This window comes from Amphiprion ocellaris, chromosome 18 (assembly GCF_022539595.1).
Source record: "Amphiprion ocellaris isolate individual 3 ecotype Okinawa chromosome 18, ASM2253959v1, whole genome shotgun sequence".
In the NCBI taxonomy this organism is placed as follows: Eukaryota; Metazoa; Chordata; class Actinopteri; family Pomacentridae; genus Amphiprion; species Amphiprion ocellaris.
Genome location: NC_072783.1, coordinates 30818160 through 30836531, shown reverse-complemented (window position 1 = coordinate 30836531; position 18372 = coordinate 30818160). Strand labels below are relative to the sequence as shown.

The 18372-nt window shown below is 41.6% G+C and overlaps 1 protein-coding gene and 1 long non-coding RNA gene across 6 annotated transcripts in view; one reads left to right on the top strand and one right to left on the bottom strand.

Annotated features, from left to right (window-relative positions):
- The window catches only part of LOC111567846 (paired box protein Pax-2a-like), a 33022-nt gene that overhangs the window by 2135 nt on the left and 12515 nt on the right, over positions 1-18372 (top strand). For 2 of the 4 annotated variants that reach the window (XM_035947702.2, XM_035947703.2), the window contains exons 2-7: positions 142-319; positions 764-961; positions 4001-4080; positions 4164-4283; positions 13770-13945; positions 16729-16843. In XM_035947702.2, coding sequence (XP_035803595.1) covers positions 142-319; positions 764-961; positions 4001-4080; positions 4164-4283; positions 13770-13945; positions 16729-16843 — 867 coding nt within the window. The remainder of the gene's footprint in view (positions 1-141; positions 320-763; positions 962-4000; positions 4081-4163; positions 4284-13769; positions 13946-16728; positions 16844-18372) is intronic. The other 2 variants (XM_035947708.2, XM_035947706.2) reach the window with 1 other exon arrangement.
- LOC118470217 (uncharacterized) lies at positions 950-13783 on the bottom strand. Of its 2 annotated transcripts, XR_004847254.2 has the most exons (6): positions 12821-13783; positions 12627-12688; positions 8573-8658; positions 4143-4237; positions 3845-4055; positions 950-3683 (listed from the first exon to the last, which is right to left on the bottom strand). It is a non-coding gene; the product is annotated as an uncharacterized LOC118470217 (long non-coding RNA). The 2 variants fall into 2 exon arrangements; XR_008599444.1 differs by having other exon boundaries at positions 12627-13783.

Here is an 18372-nt window from a genome sequence, read left to right as displayed (position 1 = left end):
AGAAAGAAAATCAGATCTCAGCAGCTATCTTCTGTGATTTTTGTCTCCCTAAAATAAGTAGAGGAAGAAATAAAACACTCACCTTTGCCTTCCTCTCTCTGACGACCTTATGTAATGTTACGTCTGTGTGTGCTGCTGTTGTATCCCACGTAGGGCACGGAGGTGTGAACCAGCTCGGCGGGGTGTTTGTGAACGGCAGACCCCTCCCGGACGTGGTGAGGCAGCGGATAGTGGAGCTGGCCCACCAGGGCGTCCGGCCCTGCGACATCTCCAGACAGCTGCGGGTCAGTCACGGCTGCGTCAGCAAGATCCTGGGCAGGTAGGTGGAAAAACTCTCCGGCCAGATCCCTGCGAGCAGTCAGGAGGATGGAGCTGAACCTGCTAAACTCAGCTCAGTTTTTAATTTTAAATGAGGGTTAATTGTACTTCTAGTCAACATAGAATATAGAGGAGCGTTCATTTTGAATATTAGCAGCGTTGATATGAGTTTAAATGAGTTAACATTCTTTTTCTTGTGTGCGTAATTACGCACGACAGTTATCCAAAAGGGGAATTAAATGTTTGCCGTGTGTTTCTGGAAGAAGTTGTGCTTGATCCGATATTCTATTAATAATTATATCTCTTAAACCCACATGTCTGACTTAAAGCCACTGTCCTGTCAATAATTTAAAAAAAACAAATACAATCACTCTTGTAATTCAACTCATAGGTTCTATGTTTCAAGCCATCGCCGCCTTATTTGGGAATATTATTATTATTGCAGATACTACGAGACTGGCAGCATCAAACCAGGGGTGATTGGTGGGTCGAAACCCAAAGTGGCCACGCCAAAGGTGGTGGAAAAAATCGCAGACTACAAAAGACAAAACCCCACCATGTTCGCCTGGGAGATCAGAGACAGACTGCTGGCAGAGGGCATCTGCGACAACGACACTGTTCCCAGCGTCTCATCCATTAACAGGTAGGAGAAAAGGCGTAACTTAAAAATAGATTCAAATTTTAGATATTTTTTTCTTCTTCTTTTTTTTTTTTTTGGATAGTTGAACCACAAGCTGGCGCATGTAAACAGTTTAATGAAGAGGGCCGGCAGTGCGCAAATTGAAAATCGTTTATCAGAGTGTATCTGTGCCATAAGCGCACAGCAGAATATTGTTTGACCAACTTTGTGCTGCCCGGCGCGTCGAGACTGCCTGCGGTCTCAGAGGTGCAATTCAATCTTTCAGACCAAACTCCCTCAACAATCAGCAGTACATCCAGGACTGAGTGAATCTGTCGAGATGAAAACCGATCAATATTCGGTGACCAGATCCCGTGGCGCTATAAAGCAGGCCAATTTTCTTTAGCACATCTAATGTGCTGGAGCTGCTGCACAGAGAGAGACAGCAACGCTTTTTCTCCCCTGCAAGATGCTGTTTTGGAGAACGTTTCACTGCGTAAAAATAAAAATAAGGCCATAAATGACATCATAATTTAGCATATAGGTTATATGTGTGTTTAGTGAATGATGGAAACGATGCTTCCAATTTAAATCCTTGCATCAAAATTCGAGATATTATCTTGCTGTAATTAATTCTAATGCAACATTATGATAATGCATAAAAACGCAGTATAAAATTTGCCTTCATTGTGGCACTAAAACGCACATTTTCCTGCATTTTCTTCAAAAAAAAATCTTAATTTTCTTGTTTTTAAAAAATGGCTAACAGCGCTGTAGTTTGGAGAATGGCAGCTACAGGAGGACCCAGGACACCCCCTCTCACTGCCACCTCACCCCTCCTCACCCACCCTCCAAACCCTCCCACCACCAGAGATCCCTGGTGATGAACTTTGGTTAAGAGGCACTGTTCCATAGAGCCAGCATCAGCATTACATTTTAATGAGCTGATGGGAGAGCATGGACAGCTCCACACAAGACATCTTTTAAATAGAGAAAAAGGCTGAAGAAAATTCATTTCATGCTTCGTGGCTGCTTAAAAAGCCCCATTTAAGGAGGCTCAGACACATGTATGTGATAAATTCAAAATGTACATTAATATCATTAAAAGAGCCCTATAAAGTTTTTCAATTCCAATTAAAGCTTTCTATTTTGGAAGGAAGCTGGGCTGGTGGTGGGGAGGGGAACCTTATGTGTCTTTGTTTATGAGGGAAATTAAATTGTGAATACAAAGAAGCTGTAATTCTATCAGCCAAATATGAGAGCTACTTTGAATTTCTATTATGGCTTAATGCTGAATATTTTCTCTCTTTTTTTTATTCGAGCTGAAGAAATGTAAGATTTCAATGTGTCTGTGCCACACACACATTTATACACAGACACAATGGAGCATTCTCACAAAGGAGAGGAATTTGTTTTGATTTAGCTCCAACTATTGCAAGATGTCTGAAGTTTTTTTAATGGAGCAGTCCGCGAAAATCAACAAGAGCGTCACTTGAGCAAACTTGGTTCCTGATCATTTGATGCTTCCTTTAAAAAATCACCTGAAAAAGTGATTTTCGTGTTTAAAATAAATGACAAGAAAAGTTCTCACTCCAGGTGCTTAAATGGGGTTTTCCCAGTTAAGACCCAGGGAAAAAACACTAAAGACTGGAGCCAAAGCCTTTTCCAGTTGGATGGTTCAGTCTGGGGCCAGTTGTGGGTTTCCGTGGCAGACAGTCTGACCTCAGGACTGTTGACAAAAGAGGATGCTTGATTTAAACACCTTTCCCCTGCATGCATTATTAAATGCTACAGAGATAGTGTTGTAGCACGCGTCAGGGGCCACCACAACCAACAAGTAACGCTACCTTGCTGCTAGACATGAAAAAAAAGAAAAAGAAAGAAGGGGGTTCTCAATGGCACTCGATATTATTGATTCAGAAGTAAAGCAATTTTAATATCTCTTCAGGGGATTTTCAGCAACAGCCAGGTCATTAATTCATTCTCCCAAATTGCTTATTCAATATGAAGAACATGGATACCAAATAAAGTCTTTGAATTTATGTAGCACACACAAGTCAAGGGGTCGAATAACTGTTATGGGGGAGAAGTGAAAAAAATTAAAACATCAATATGCGCTCTCTGGAAAGCCTTGTTGTTAGGGAGCTTTGCCTCCAAGGGGAGTTGTTTTTTTACTTATTTTATTATGATTTGTGACAGTGTTGGATTTATTTCTCTGAAGCCTTCTGGCTCCTACAGTAGCATCAATATCCAAAACACCTGTGTAAAATAAAAGGAGAGGACGGTTTTTGATCTGAACACGGTCTGGTTCTTGAGATTTTCAAAAGAAAATATGCAAAGAACAAAAGAATCCGAGTCTAAAAAGGCAGCATGGTCCTCACCCAACCTCTCCTTCTGCTGCTCTTAAATGGCTCTCGTGGCATACATGATGAATAGTTTTAAAGTTTACAAATTATTGTGACAGCTCCCTTTCTCCCCAAGTGCCATTCAGATTAAAGGAATCTAATGCTGGCGTAAGCTTGTGCAAGGCAATAAGGAACTATTGCTTTCCTGTCACATATAATTTATAGCTTTCTATTTGCATCTGTTTGCCCGTGTGACTAATCCCCAACTTTTCCTCCCCGAGCCCTCGATCAATACAACCTCATCCGCATTGGCACATGGGGGCCACTGGTTCTACAGAGATGTTTGATCCGGGAAGCTGCTATAGGTGCTGCGATCGGCCCCTGTGAAAGCCCCTCCACAGCTGGGGGGGAGACAGAGAAGGGGAGAGAGAGGGAGCTGATTAGTGTGGGCCAGGTAGAGTCAGTGAAGCCGATCATTGAGGTGAATTGATGTGATTTCATGCTTTGTTTGCAAGATCACTCAGACCAAAAGTGCAATGAAGACTTTTTCTCCAGACCTCACCTTTAAGGTAGAAGCACTGACCAGATCCGTCCTCGCGTATGAGTCACATTTGATATCTTAATCCCGCATTATCTCCATGTAGTAGGCCGAAATTAGGAGGGGAACTCTCCAGGAAGGACAGCACCAGTGACAGCTACTTTTCCTTTTGTTCCTCAGGATCATCCGAACTAAAGTCCAGCAGCCTTTCCACCCATCTCCGGATGGGACGTCTCTGTCAGCACCGGGACATACAATTGGTAAAACTGCAGCTTAAAAATCAGCAGGAGTGTTGCATGGAGTCAGCACATGTTATACTTACATGATTTCTTTTCTGTCCTAGTACCAAGCACAGCCTCTCCGCCTGTAACCAGCGCCTCCAACGACCCTGCAGGATCCTACTCCATCAATGGGATTCTGGGTATTCCACGATCCAATGGTGAAAAGAGGAAAAGAGATGAAGGTAAGAGAGTTTTTTCCCCCTATTCTGAGGGAAAATACACAAGCTCAGGTGAAAATATCTTGAAAAAGCTGAAAAATTAAATGGAGCTCTTTGCTGCTTTAATGCCATAAAACCCTCTTTGCTGAACTTGCAATTACAGCATTAAAAACCTGCTTCAGTTCCACTAGATGACCCTTATAAAACACCTAAGTCTAAACTCTGTTACACCGCTGTGTCAACCTGCCAAGGAGTCTTTTGATTTGAAGACACGACCTCCGCTGTTGTCTCCTGCAATTAATCTTTATGGAAGTGATTAAAGGGCTTTAGATAATTACATGTCAAGATGATGTAGCCAACCACCCAGGTCAGTCAAGAAAGCCGCTATAGCTCTGTGGAGGGCTTCTCTCTTCTTTTTTCCTTCTAACAAAAGTGGCTCCACTACTCCTGCTGCTGCTGAAGTCGTAGGTTAGTGGATGGAAGGGGGGCCTGAGGCGATATAGATTATTGGTTCTGTAAGCAATAGGCTTCCTTAATGTCACTACATAAGAAGCTGATGAGAATAGCTAAACAGATGCACTCGTGTTACAAAGGCGGGCATGGAGGGATGATGCTCGAAAAAGGGGGCAGTTATCTCAAACAGGGTGGGGAATGAGGGCCTTATTTCTGCAGTAGCTCTGGAATGAGAGCTAATCAGAGCACGGCAGCAGTTTACATAGCGTCTTCTTTGTTCTGGCGTTTTGTCGAGAAGCGCAGGGGTTTGCGGGGATATTGAGTGGAATTGATGTTTTATGTGCGTGTGGGGAGGGAGGGGATGACTAATGACCTGTCAGAGGTAGATTTCCTGGCAAAGATATAAAAACCAGCATGACGTGGACATGGCAAATGACATAATCAAGTCTTTCCCTGTAAGAGATGCAATCGCAGAGGTATAATGCAAACGTCTGGTATTTTCGAAGGGGTTCATTTCCAGTCGTTCGAGGACCTCTCATATTAGCCAGGGTGTAATGTCTAGTCACTGAATGATAGAATGCACACATTTCTATGCAGATTGCTACTGAAGGGCAAAGAGGTATTAAAGGGCATGGGGAGGAATAAGGTGTGTGTGTGTGTGCGTGAGAAGGAGAGCTGGCCTGTTTTGTGGAGGTCTTCCAGGTGACAGCGCCATGTTTCTACGGCTATTCAGTCTCAAATGATTCCCCTGATGTGCTGCCATTTCTGTGATTTAGGTGCTCGGCCAGCATTACGGTGAAAGAGAAGAAAGCTACGTATGTGTGTGTGTGTGTGTGTGTGTGTGTGTGTGTGTGCGGATACGTGTGCTCGCTTCTGTGTGTTTGCATCAGGGTAGGACTTGTACTGAGAGTTGACGGGGGCAGCTTTTGGCTCTTATATACTCTCTGTGAACGGCCAGCTGGTGCCTACCTGGAACCACAGGGTCACGGATACTTTATCTTTCCAAAACATAAACCTCAGGCCACACACACACACACACACACACACACACACACACACACACACACACACACACACACACACACACACACACACACACACACACACACACACACACACACACACACACACACACACACACACACACACACACACACACACACACACACACACACACACACACACACACACACGGCTGCAAAAGCAATGTCTTGCCTCAAGGCACAGTTTGTAAGAATAGTACATTACATACAATGCTGCCCTGTAGACACAATCGTCCTGTTGCTGTCTTCTTTTAAAGTGCACTTTACCAAACAAAAACTCCTGAATGTAAAGATTTCGTTGCTTGTAATTTGAACCATCTACTGTATATTGATGCAGTCACAAGCTACACAGTTTTCAGCTAAATTAGAGTGTCATTGCATGAAAAAATTTTGGGAAAAATTAGGCTGCAGCACCAGTTTGACTTGCCTATGAAGCCTGATATTGCAATGTACTAATTTTTAGGAGGATTTAACTCCATTTTCTCGCATCCACTCAAGCAGTTTTTGTATCATTTACATTGAACAAACTGACATTTTTTCACTTTTTATGAGATATATATGAAAATGATTAAATACTATGTCTGTATGCCTACAGGTTAGCATTTTTTCTAACTTAACAAGCCTCTGAAATGAGAGATTTTACAGTGTTTCATTGTTGTTTTGGGTTTTAAAGCAGCTTTTTCCACGTTTCCGTAATGCCCTGTTTAAACTGTACTTAACCAAACAGAAACTCCAGAATGTAAAGATTTGCTACTTGCAACTTGAACCATTTACTGTGTATTGAGTAATGCAGTCACCAGATGCATAACTTTAGCTGAATATGAGTGTCATCAAGTACTTTTTTGGAAAAATTAGGATGCCTGACTTTATAGGTGGTGTGTGAAGCCCTACATTGCCATGTAGTCATTTTTGGGGTTGAAACTTCATTCTTTGCATCCATTCAAGCAGTTTTTGTAACATTTACATGAAAAAACAAGACCTATTATCACTTTTTTAAAAATATGTATGGAACTGATTAGATGCTATTAGTCTTTGAAATCTGAAATTTTATAGTGTTTCATAGTTTTTGGGCAGATTTTTCTGCGGTGCCCCGTTTAAAGTGCACTTTGCCGAACAAAAACTCCTGAATGTAAAGATTTTGTGGCTTGTAAGTTGAACTATGCACTGTATACTGACAAATACATTCACCAGGAACATAATTTTAGCTGAATTTGAGTGTTATCACATAAAAAAATTTGTACTTTTTTTTGGAAAACTTAGACTGTAGGCCCATGCTGTCATTACCTGTGGTGTATGGAGCCTTTTATTGCCCTTTTTAACTTTATTTTTGGGAGTACACCTTCATTCTTTCAGCTTTTGTTACATTTACATTGAACAAATGAGACATATTGTCACTTTTTTAAGACTCATGTATGGAAATTACAAAATACTAAGAGTATAAACCTACTGGTGAGTCTTTTTCTAAACAAACAAGCCTTTGAAATCAGTGTATACTGAGAAATGCAGCCATCAAATGCATATTTTTTGCTGAATTTGAGTGTCATCGCATAGTTAATGAATATTTTTATTCAAACATACAGGCTGCAGCATTAGTGTTATCGCTTGTGGTGTATGGAGCTTTATATTCATTCTTTGCATCTTCTCAAACAGCTTTTGTAACATTTATATTGAACAAATGAGACATTGCCATTTTTTAAAAAGATATATTATTCAAATTATCAAATGTTCTGACTGTAAACCTACTGGTTTGTGTTTTGTCCAATCAAACAAGCCTCTGAAATTACTCTATATTGAGCAATGCAGTCAAAAGAAGCAGATTTTTTTGCTGAATTTGAGTATCATCAAATACCTTTATTTAAAAACACAGTCTGAAGCTTTAGTGTGTCATTACCTGTGGGATAGGAATCTTATATTCATTCTTTGCATCTTTTCAAGCAGCTTTTGTAACATTTACATTGAACAAATGGGATCTCTTTTCAGTTTTTCAGACATATGTATGGAAATGATCAAATGCTATGGGTTTTTTTGAACCAAACAAGCCTCAGAAATCAGAGATTTTACAGCGTTTCGCTGTTGTTTTGGGTTTCAAAGTGGATTTGTCTGTGTTTCAGTGATGCCCCGTTTGCTCTTCAGACATATTTTCCTTTGCTCAGTAGGCAGTAGTCTATAGTCAGTTAATGCTTGGATTAAATTTCCTCACAGCACAGTAGCTTGCCTGAGCCCTATTTAACTTGGTAAGCCTCATGATTATTATGGCACAAGAAGTCATTATCAAGGGTTGAAAACACGAAACAAAAATGAGAGAAGGAAAAAGGGGGAAGGAGGGGAAAGGGGTGAGGGAGGGGAGGCGGCGTGCAACACAAGCCCCGGCCAAATGGATTGGCTGTGTAGCCCAGAGTATTTGTTTTAGGCAGCGGCTGTGGCTCTCTGCCAAGCAGCCAGACAGCTCCTAAGTTTCCAAGTCAGCAGTGCCCTTAAAAAAGGCTCCCCCATTACAGGAGGGATGTAGAGATAATGTAGTGTGACACACGTTATGTACACTGGGTCTCGGCAAGAGGAGCTTCAGGGACACAGGTGTCATAAGAGCCATTAATCTACTATAGTCACGTGTTATTGCAAATTAAAAGTAGCATGTTACACTTGGCAGCCATTGTTGCAGATGGACAGAGTGTGGGAGAGAGAAAGGGGGGAAGTCGGGGAAGGGAGGGAGGCAGAGCGAGACCCCTGGAAATGGTGTCTTTGGTGACCACGGCTGTCCGCACGTTTTACAAATTGACATATATTAGAATTTGCAATTCTGCAGAGAAAAGCTATTACCTCACAGATTAACATCCAAGTAACCCAGCACCCGCCTCACCCCTGCATTCCACCGCCTCCCCCGCTGCTTCTTCTGACACTGTAGGCTGCAGAAAAGACAAAAAGAGAAAAAACTGCTACTCCAGGACTTAAAGTAAAATAATAAAAACCAGTATCTGAATATTTAAGTACAAATTTGCTTTCACAGGTGTTTTTGTTCGTGTTATTAGCGCGCTGAATTGACCCCGAGCAGACAGCTTCTTTGGAGGTCTGTTGATAACATGCGGTGTCCATGAAGTGTGTCCAGTCTTTCAAAGTCGTATCACACGTCCCCTTTTCACAGCGACTCACAAATAACACAATCAGGCTGGTAGATGATTCTTAATTTCAGCTATTCTGAATGCTTTCTTGCTCTTTTTCTTTGTCTGCCTTTCTTTTTTTTTTTTTTTGATTTACGAGAGGAATACCAAGAGAGAAATTTCATGATAAGATGATCATCATATATTTCAAAAGCCAACAACAATAGCCAGTGGCAGTCAGAATAGATGTGATTCTGTGCTTCAGTAGCTGTTGAATTAATTATTTCTCATCTGTGAGTGTCATGAGGACTGAACTGATGCGTGTGGATGGAGATGAGTGATGGAGCGGGTTACCCTGCTCTGTGTATCAGCATCTGTTTTGGGGGAGAGGAAGAATCAACACAGGAACTGAGAGTGCAGGGAAATGTCAGCACCGAAGTGCAGCCTCCAAATTAGATTAATAAAGCCTTTAAAAGCTTGGGAACATTGCGGCAAATTAAAGGCCAACAGTGAGTGGTGTTACCTAAAGCTTTTGCAAGCTGAATCTTAGGGGGAATCGCATTTTTTTGTGTAAGAAATTGATTATGCTTGGTCTATAAAATGGCCATCAGAGTCTCCTGAACCTCAGAATTTCCATTTAAAGTCATGTAAAATTGAAAACAGCATCAAAAGGCTCTAATTTTCATTCAAATTTGTTTTCAATTAATTGCCAATCGATCTACTTTTGCACATCTTCCTTCATCCAGTCCCTTTCAGTGCTAATCACAGATCTTTGGTGATCCATCGGAGTTTCCTGAACCCCAAATTTTCAACTTACACCGATACAAATCAGGAAAACGCAGCAAAAGGCACTTTTTTCAATCAATTGATTATCAAACATGTCTTCAATTAATTGCCAATCAATCTACTTTCAGTGCTAATCACAGGTCTTTAGTGATCCGTCAGAATCTCCTGAACCCCAAATTTTCTATTTACAATCAGATAAAAAAGAAAAAAATCAACAAAAGCTACACTTTTTTTTCAATTAATTGATTATCACATTTGTCTTCAATCAATTGCCAGTCAAACTACTTTTACAATTTCTCCTTCGTCCGGTCCCTTCTGACACTAATCACAGATCTTTGGTGATGCAGAACAAACACATTACATTCCAAAGACAGTATTTCATTCATGTTTACATAATCAAAACATTCAATTAGAAAACCAAAATGCAGCTGAGTTCATCCAATTTGATGCAAATGAGTTTTAATTTGATTTCATTTAGCCAAGAATTGAATCAGGCGGGAAATTATAGAGGTGTATTATTTGTGAAATACATAACTGCGCGTTAAGGGAACGAGAGCGTATGTATGTTGACATGTTGTTTAAACAAGGAGCAGACTGGGTGGGAGTAAAGCTCATTCATCTGAGGGGGGCTCTGCTGACCTCGAGGTGCGAGGACGAGAACAAGAACTTAGAAACTCAATTTTCATTGCATGAAAGAGTTTTGACTTTTATTGTAAAATTGCTCTCTTCCACTATTTGAGACGGGCTTTCAGAGGCAACGAAAAAGAAAAAAATGCTATTCATACTCACTCTACACTTCATTAATGGTAATTGTTGTGTTTTTGTTGTCGCTCAGACTCGCCACAGTCTCTGCAGTTGCGTTGGCTGAAGCCTCCTGCTGGGGGTCGTGACCTCTGGGTGCCAAACCCGCAGAGAGGAGCTGCTTTATAGAGCTGGTTATCTGATCTGATGGAGGCTGCTCCCTCGTTACCAGAGTGTTAATACACACCCATGTCAAGATGAATACACTCAATGCCAAAAGTGATCAATAAGTGACCACAGAGCGGGACAAGCATGTAACGCGCCAACAAAAGCCACCGTGGTCAAAGATTATTATCACTGCTGCATAATGGGCACGTTTGGAAATGTCCAAATAACGGGTTTGACTTTGTGGACGTGACAAGAGCCTGTAGACATCTTCTACAGTCCAAAAACTTACGCAAATTGAGGCAATTCTTTGCACTTTATTAAATATTTGTGAATATTTAAGTAAAACTCTGAGCTAAAGCTGCACTAAAAAGTCAACTAATTAGTTTTTCCAGGACTATTTGAGTGGGACTTGGCTAAATTTGATGCATACTACACAAATAATGCAACAATTAGCCAGATGTCGAGACTTTTTTAAAATCAAATTATTAAGAAAAGTACCACACATGATCAATTTTCTTGCAATCTTGAGAGCAGATTTGTACTCTGGTGCCACTTGTCTAAAAACACAAAAAAAACTTCTCAAATTTAGGAAAGGATCATGTTTTGAGTTAAAAAAAACTACTTTGTTGAAGTTAGAGGACCTTTGTTGTCCTGGTTTCAACAATAACTGCATGATTAAGGTGACGGAGCGATAGTTAAAAGATACCAACTTTGGCTGTCAGTAGGAAACTAGAAGCAAAAAGTCAACTTATGTGTTGAAATCTGATGTTTTTGTTGCTATTTGGCTCTTCAAATATCATTGCTCTTCTTCCGAATTTGCTCCAGATGGACAAGAGTCAAGGCTTTGTCACTTAAACACAAGTTTTGCTGTCATTTTTCACTCTCAAAACTGTTTAAGGATGCATAAACTTGATATACACCTGAGGAACCCTAACTATGTTGCTCCACAACTGCTCCAAATGTCACTAGAGTCATCTTCATCACCAGTCGCTGCTGATTTGTCAGCTGGGAATCAGTAGCGGGGAGGGCAGATGGGACTGTCTTCGGCCTTGAGTGGGAGGAAGAGTGTGTATGTTGACCCAGGATGGTTTGTCTTGTGTGTGGGAAGTGTATTCCACAGTGGTGAATGACAAATATGGTAGGGGGGGTATTGATCAGGTGTTGTGGCTCAGGCTGGCTGATGGAAAGTAATTAATGACTCTATTTGCTTTGGTAGCAAAGAGAACAATTGAGTTTGATAAAGTGGCACACGGTGGCCGTGGTAGGTGAGGGGCCTTCATTGTGTCTGTGCAGAGAAACATGATGAATATTCACCTGGATGAGCCAAAATCAGAGCTGTTGTTCGTTTCTAATGTAGCAGCTGTTAAAAAACGGCTTATTCACTTCCTTGCTCCGAAGATGAGCCATATTTGCCTGTTAGATGTGAAGCTACAGCTAGAAGATTTCTGTTTTTGCTTGTGTTTGTGGACAGATTGACATATAGTGTCTTATTTTGTGTTTTTTTCTTCTGGATAGAGCTCGGCTAGCTTTTGCTTCTTGCTAAGCTCTGCTAAGCTAAAATGTCACCTATGATTTCATACCAAATTTCCACATTTACTGGCATCATGCTTACAACTATTGGTACACAGATTTTTCAAAAATAAATATCATTTTAGGACAATTTCTGCAAAGAGCAATGCTCATGCTCTTTTTGCATGGACAGATTCAATAATAACAGATGCTTTTAAGGGTAAATAATGCTCCAATCTGACACCTCAATCTCCCAAATTGATGTTTTCCTCTGTGTGTGTAGCTCTTTGGAATCTTCTTTTCATGCAAAATTGATGGAAGAAACTCATGTTTGATCCTCAGTCCACCAAATCAGCTCAGTAATTTTACCAGATGACAATATTACATATCGGATTGGTAGATTTCTTAGAAATTCTGCATTTTTTGTGGGGTAAAAATAGTCTAGTGAACAAGATGTTGCTCCCAAACTTCTATATTATGTGGCATTTCTGCATGATGTCAGCACAGTTGCAGGGTATACACACTTGCACATGCTCAAACATATACACACACATACACACACACCTACTCACACTCTCTTTTATAGCTCCTTCAGCTCTTCTTTGGAGAGTCGGGTTCATCCTCTGGCCTCAGCCTGTGAAAAAAGGTCAAGCAGCAGAATGGAATGGCAATAACCCTCCCAAATGGTACTATCACACAGACATGATTGATCAATTGAATTCCATGGCAGAGAAAAATGTGGGATTAAGTAGAGTATTATACGCACAATGAGTTGAGGCATGATGTTCATTTCAAGTTCATTTCAGCTCCCTCTTGCCACCAGATCAGGCAATCAATAGCGGCCTTGCATATCATATATCACCACTCTCCCACTGAGGGGAGAACATAATCTGCCGCAAATTTAGAATGACAGATTTGTAAGGGAGCTGAAGCTTTCTGGGATCCGGGGAGGAGACCTACAGACACAGCCACTGCAGCCAGGAGGGGGGGTGATGGTGGAGGAAAAAAAGGGAGGGAGCTATGGAAGGTTTTAAAGCGTCGCACGCAAGTAGCAACGGGGAAAGCTAAGGCATCCTTCTCCCAACAGTCGAGTAATCAGGTCAGGAGTCGAGGAGAAAATTCCTGTGTTTGGAGAGCAGCATGATTGAACTAGACTGTACAATTTTATTCAGCCTCTTGTCCTCCGCCGCTGTTTCCAAATGGAACCACACGCTTGAAGAGATTGAAAGCAGTATTGAATTGTGAAAGGGAAATTGTGCTTTCTTAAAAAAAAGAGAAGCCGCTCTTGATTTCAATGAACATCAGTAAGGGCTTTTTGGGGAGGAAAGACAGAGAAAAAAATCCTCTGGCTGGAATGAAAAGGCACTGTAATGGGCCTAGCTGCTGCTTTCATTAGTACACATGCTTGCCACAACATGTATATATTTGCAAGTGACGGTAATCCATCAATTACCAGAGGGGCTTTCAGATCATGATGGTGTTAATACAGTGGTGGGGGGTTACAGGGAAAAGCCTCCATGATGTAGCCAGTGGCACACTACAGCCATTAAGGTGCAGAAAAAAAACCTGCACTTCATCCCTTACTGTCCCTCCTCAGATCCCCCACAGAGGTGGCACAGGAAAGAAAACATGAGGAGAATATAAAGTGCATAGCTTGAAGTAAAAGGCCAGCTTCCCGGGGTCAGTGTCTCGAATGTTGCTCTTTCTTCTTGTAGATGGTTCAGATGGTTCTGGCCCAAACAGTGATTCTCAGGGTAGTGTGGAGAGTTTACGGAAGCACCTGAGGGCAGATGCCTTCACCCAGCAGCAGCTGGAAGCGTTGGACCGGGTCTTTGAACGCCCCTCGTACCCTGACGTCTTCCCTACATCGGAGCACATCAAACCAGAACAGGTTAGTAGCAACGCAACTCTCCACGCTTTTCTTTTTCTTCATGTGCAGAATCAAAATTGAACATGGATTGAAAAAAAAACAAAAAAAAAAAAACCCTCTGTCACAAATATTCCCAAACCTTATCCAGAAACAAAAAGCTAATTAAACAAACGCCTGAGATGGCCAAGCAGTGGATTACAGTCCCAGCATGTATAATGCTGCAGGGATCACCAGGAAAACTCCCACACATTATTGATTTTGTGATGAAAAACACATTCCTTGTACCCCCTGTAATTGAGAATAACAGTAAAGCAACATGAGATCAATCAATATCTAGATTTTTCTTCATTTTTTGCTGTGTTATTCAACTGCTGCTTCTCTCCTTTTGTTGTTCATTTTGCAAATTTCTCCCACACATGAAGTGAGGCAGTCCGGAAAGCTGCTTTAACTGCAAACCAGCCTCCATCTATTCCTAGTCCTGATATTAAAACCACGCTTGCCATCAATCCTCATTTTAAAAATTAAGAGGCATTTGGGAAACAGCCACCCCCATGCCAAAACGACAGCCACAAACCACCGCTTATTAAAAGCTCTGGGCTTATTACAATGGATAACCTTTATTTACTTTCATGATACTGTTAAACAACAAGAGACTATTAATTTCTCCCACCAAACTACAAGTTGGACCCATAAAGCAAAAGCAGTCACCTAATTGAGTTCATTTTAATTTCTCTCCAATCGGGGCGAATTACGCAGGTGATAAATCAGTGGGACAGGCCTCACCTCCAGAAGAGGGCCTAATTTGCAGCTAATTACAAAACTGATTTCTACTGGAAGATCAATACCAAAACGAATTGGAAATGACTTGCAATCACAAAGAGCATCAGGGAGAGTATTAAAAGGCAGAGGGAAAAGGGTTAGACTAGAAAAAAGGGGGTGAGTAAGTGAGAAAAAAGAAAGGAGGCCAGGAACAGTCCAGAAAAATCAGCTTTAATTTAATGCAATATTAATCAGAGCACTTTCCCTTTATGGGTGCCTCATGTTTTTTTTTTTTTCCTCTGGAAAATGTGGCCCTATTAGCCAGTGTCTGGGTTCTGTATCGAGGCATTAAAAACCCATTCTGGAGATGCAAAACTCAATGGATTCACCCCTCCCACACTTCTGCTAGCCATTTGGTCATCCTTTTCAGGCCTATCTTTTCAGTTTTCTCCCTCCTGCCCTTTATCTGCATGATAAAACGTCTGTTTGGCGTCTGAAGCCCGGCGAGAATAGAGGAAAACATCCGACATTGTGCCCGCGAACAGTTGTAGCAGACAATTAGAGTTTATCTGTGATAGTGGCAGACAAGAGCGGGGTCACAGGCGTCCCCCTGTGGGAGCGCAGCCCACTGAGCCACTCACACTGGGCTCTGGACAAACATTGTCAACACTCAGACTCCGGAAGTCTCATCTCATTAAAAAAACCTGCTAACATCTGCCATCAGTGTCTTTAAGCTTATTTACAAAAGGATACATGACGGTGAAAGAGGAAGTTGGGGAGGGATTATTTCTCCATTGACTTAAAAAAAAAAAAAAGATTAATTTTAACCTAATTTTAAAACGAGATGTTTTGTTTTATCTGCCTCCACTTCGGTGCAATTAGAGTGAATGAGATTTTGTTTATGGAGCTGAGTAGCTTTTCAAAAACACAGACTTTAGCATATATGGTTTTTACCAAAACAACTTCTTAATGAAGAAATATTGCCTTTAAAAAGTGTGAATTTTGAAAATCATGTAGAGCTTACAGTACGTGCATTAGTTTCTGGAAAGACATGCTAAAAATAATCAATAATCTATCACAATTTTGCATCATGCACATTTTAGTGTCAAAACTCTTGATTTTTTTAAAGATAGAACGAAAAATCTGGTCAGAATTTGTTTTTTTTTATTCTATATTTAACCATATTTTTCTTTTGTTCAATGAAAAAATGGTTTAAGTAATGTTTTTGTAGTGTATTCAGGTAAATTAGCTATTATACTGGTGCTAGTAAGCCACTTTCCCCAAAAAAAATTAAAACAGCAAATATTTCATTCATCTCTTTCAAACTGCTTTGAGTGGGAAAGTTTCAGAGTTTCCTGTCGCTATTCAAATCACTCGACGCTGCTAGAGCAGAAAATATGTTCTTTTTTGTGATTTGGCTGCACTAGTCCTTTAAGCCAACATGTGAATGCAGACGAGAAGAAAAAAAAAGGCTTTGAGGTGACAAAATGTGCAAGTTGTACAAGCGATTCTATTCAGAGATAAGAGGTAATGAAATTTAAAGGTGGTTTAGACTCTAAATTAAAAGCAAAAAAAGCAAAAAAAAAAGGTGAATGGTGTTTCTCAAACAGGGCCACATGGTGTGTCTGTAACAAAGCAGAACTGCTTTCTCCCTTGGCTGATCAGGGGTAGGACTGCAGTCAAGCACAAAGGGCCAGCTGACGCCTTGGCTTTTCACTCATCTCAAAATCCCACTTCCTCTCAGACAATACCAAAATACATTCATGATATGCTTGAACTGCCACCCTGCAGCACGAACACACACACACACACACACACACACACACACACACACACACACACACACACACACACACACACACACACACACACACACACACACACACACACACACACACACACACACACACACACACACACACAATGCTCTCATACAAATTTATACCCACACAGGCCTGTGTAGAGCGCTTAATGGAGGAGGAGAAAGGAGGATTTCCATCTAGGTATTGTTTGGTTGTGTAATGATTCAACTGTCCTTTTCCCAGGCTAATGAGTACTCGCTCCCTGCCCTGAATTCCAGCCTGGACGAAGTCAAGCCCAGTTTATCCTCTAGCGCCAACCCAGACCTGGGCCCCAGCGTGTCGCAAAGCTACCCTGTAGGTAAGATCAAGTGCCGTACAGTTCGCCTTTATGCTGCTGGGCCACAGCTTCAGCTGAGGGGTTTGGAACAATGCAAAAAGAGCGAGAAAGTCAACGCTACACGATTGCTTTGTGCAAATTGACAAGAGACGAAAATGAAATGTGTGACAAATAAAGGCAAAAAAACCCCAAAAAGTTAAGTGTGAAGACTTTTTTAATGCCATTTCACTCTGAGCTGAAAAGGTGGTACGACGATGCGATAAAAGCCAGCAGCTGTCCTCCGTCTGCTTGTTTTTTCGCTGAGCAAGCAGGGCGATAAGAGAGATTGGGAGGGGAGAGCTGTTCAGTCACCGCTGGACAAGGACCTTTGGGTGTCAGCACATCAGAACTATGACTGTGTATCAGAGCAAGGTCTCGGAGAAAGAAAAAAGAAAAAGAAAAAAGAAACGGAGGGTGTGGGGTTGGTGGGTGGGGGCACTGTGCAGGCAGGACTGACTGTTTGTTGGCTGCTGCTGTGTTGCTCCTGCCATTTGTTCACCAGGAGACAGTCTGTGTGTCTCAAAGCCACGAGTAATGTGCCTCAGTAAATACGCTCTGGCATTTCTGCCGCCTAACTCTAACACCATGATCATTTATTTCGCCCTCCTATCTCTCTCTCCCTCCTCTGTTGTCTCCTCTCCTTGTCACAGTTAATGACTGCCTGGCTAATTGAAATATTGTTTGGTTGTTGCAGCGTTATTACCAAGAAGAAGGTTAAGTTTGCTGAAAGTTTACGATGACTGTTGGTGGGGCCTGAGATTAATATACAGAGCTTTTATTAAAATTCATATAATTATGCAGCAGCCATCAAAGGCAACGAGTTCTGAGTGTGTGTGTGTGTGTGTGTGTGTGTGTGTGTGTGTGTGTGTGTGTGTGTGTGTGTGTGTGTGTGTGTGTGTGTGTGTGTGTGTGTGTGTGTGTGTGTGTGTGTGTGTGTGGAGGGGGGGAGGACAGGGTGATTGAAAATTGCAGCAGCCCTCCTTCTCAAATGATAGCCAAGCAGCCTTATGAGAAAAGAAAGGGCCCTTTTCTCATTAATATGTGGGAGGTAGATTTCCCCTGTAAGGCAGGCCTCCTGAGAAGAAAGGTGTGTGTTTGTCCTTTGTGCACCGATGGCCTCGCAGAAAGCAGGCCTGGTTGTGCAGGCGGCTTTGTTTGCACCTGGGATATTTTAGACGGTCTCTGCAGAAAGGCTCTCCTTACTGCTTTTACAGGTGCAAAGAGACATGTAGAGGAAGAAAGCTGGGATTGTATGCATATGGCTGTGTTCCGGTGTGTGTTTGAAAAGCACATGACCTGCTTTCCGTATTCCTAAATAAGTTCATTCCGTGCCCTTCTCTGGCGCTGGATCTCAGTGGAGGCAGAGAAATAAAGCATACAGAGGTCAAACTAATGGAACAAACATGACTTCCACTTGGTAATTACTATTTGGTTAGTGGCTCCTCTGCTTGGTTTTCCCTCAGTGGCTGCCTGTGTGGATAGTAGGTGATATTCAGGTGTGTGGTCTCTCT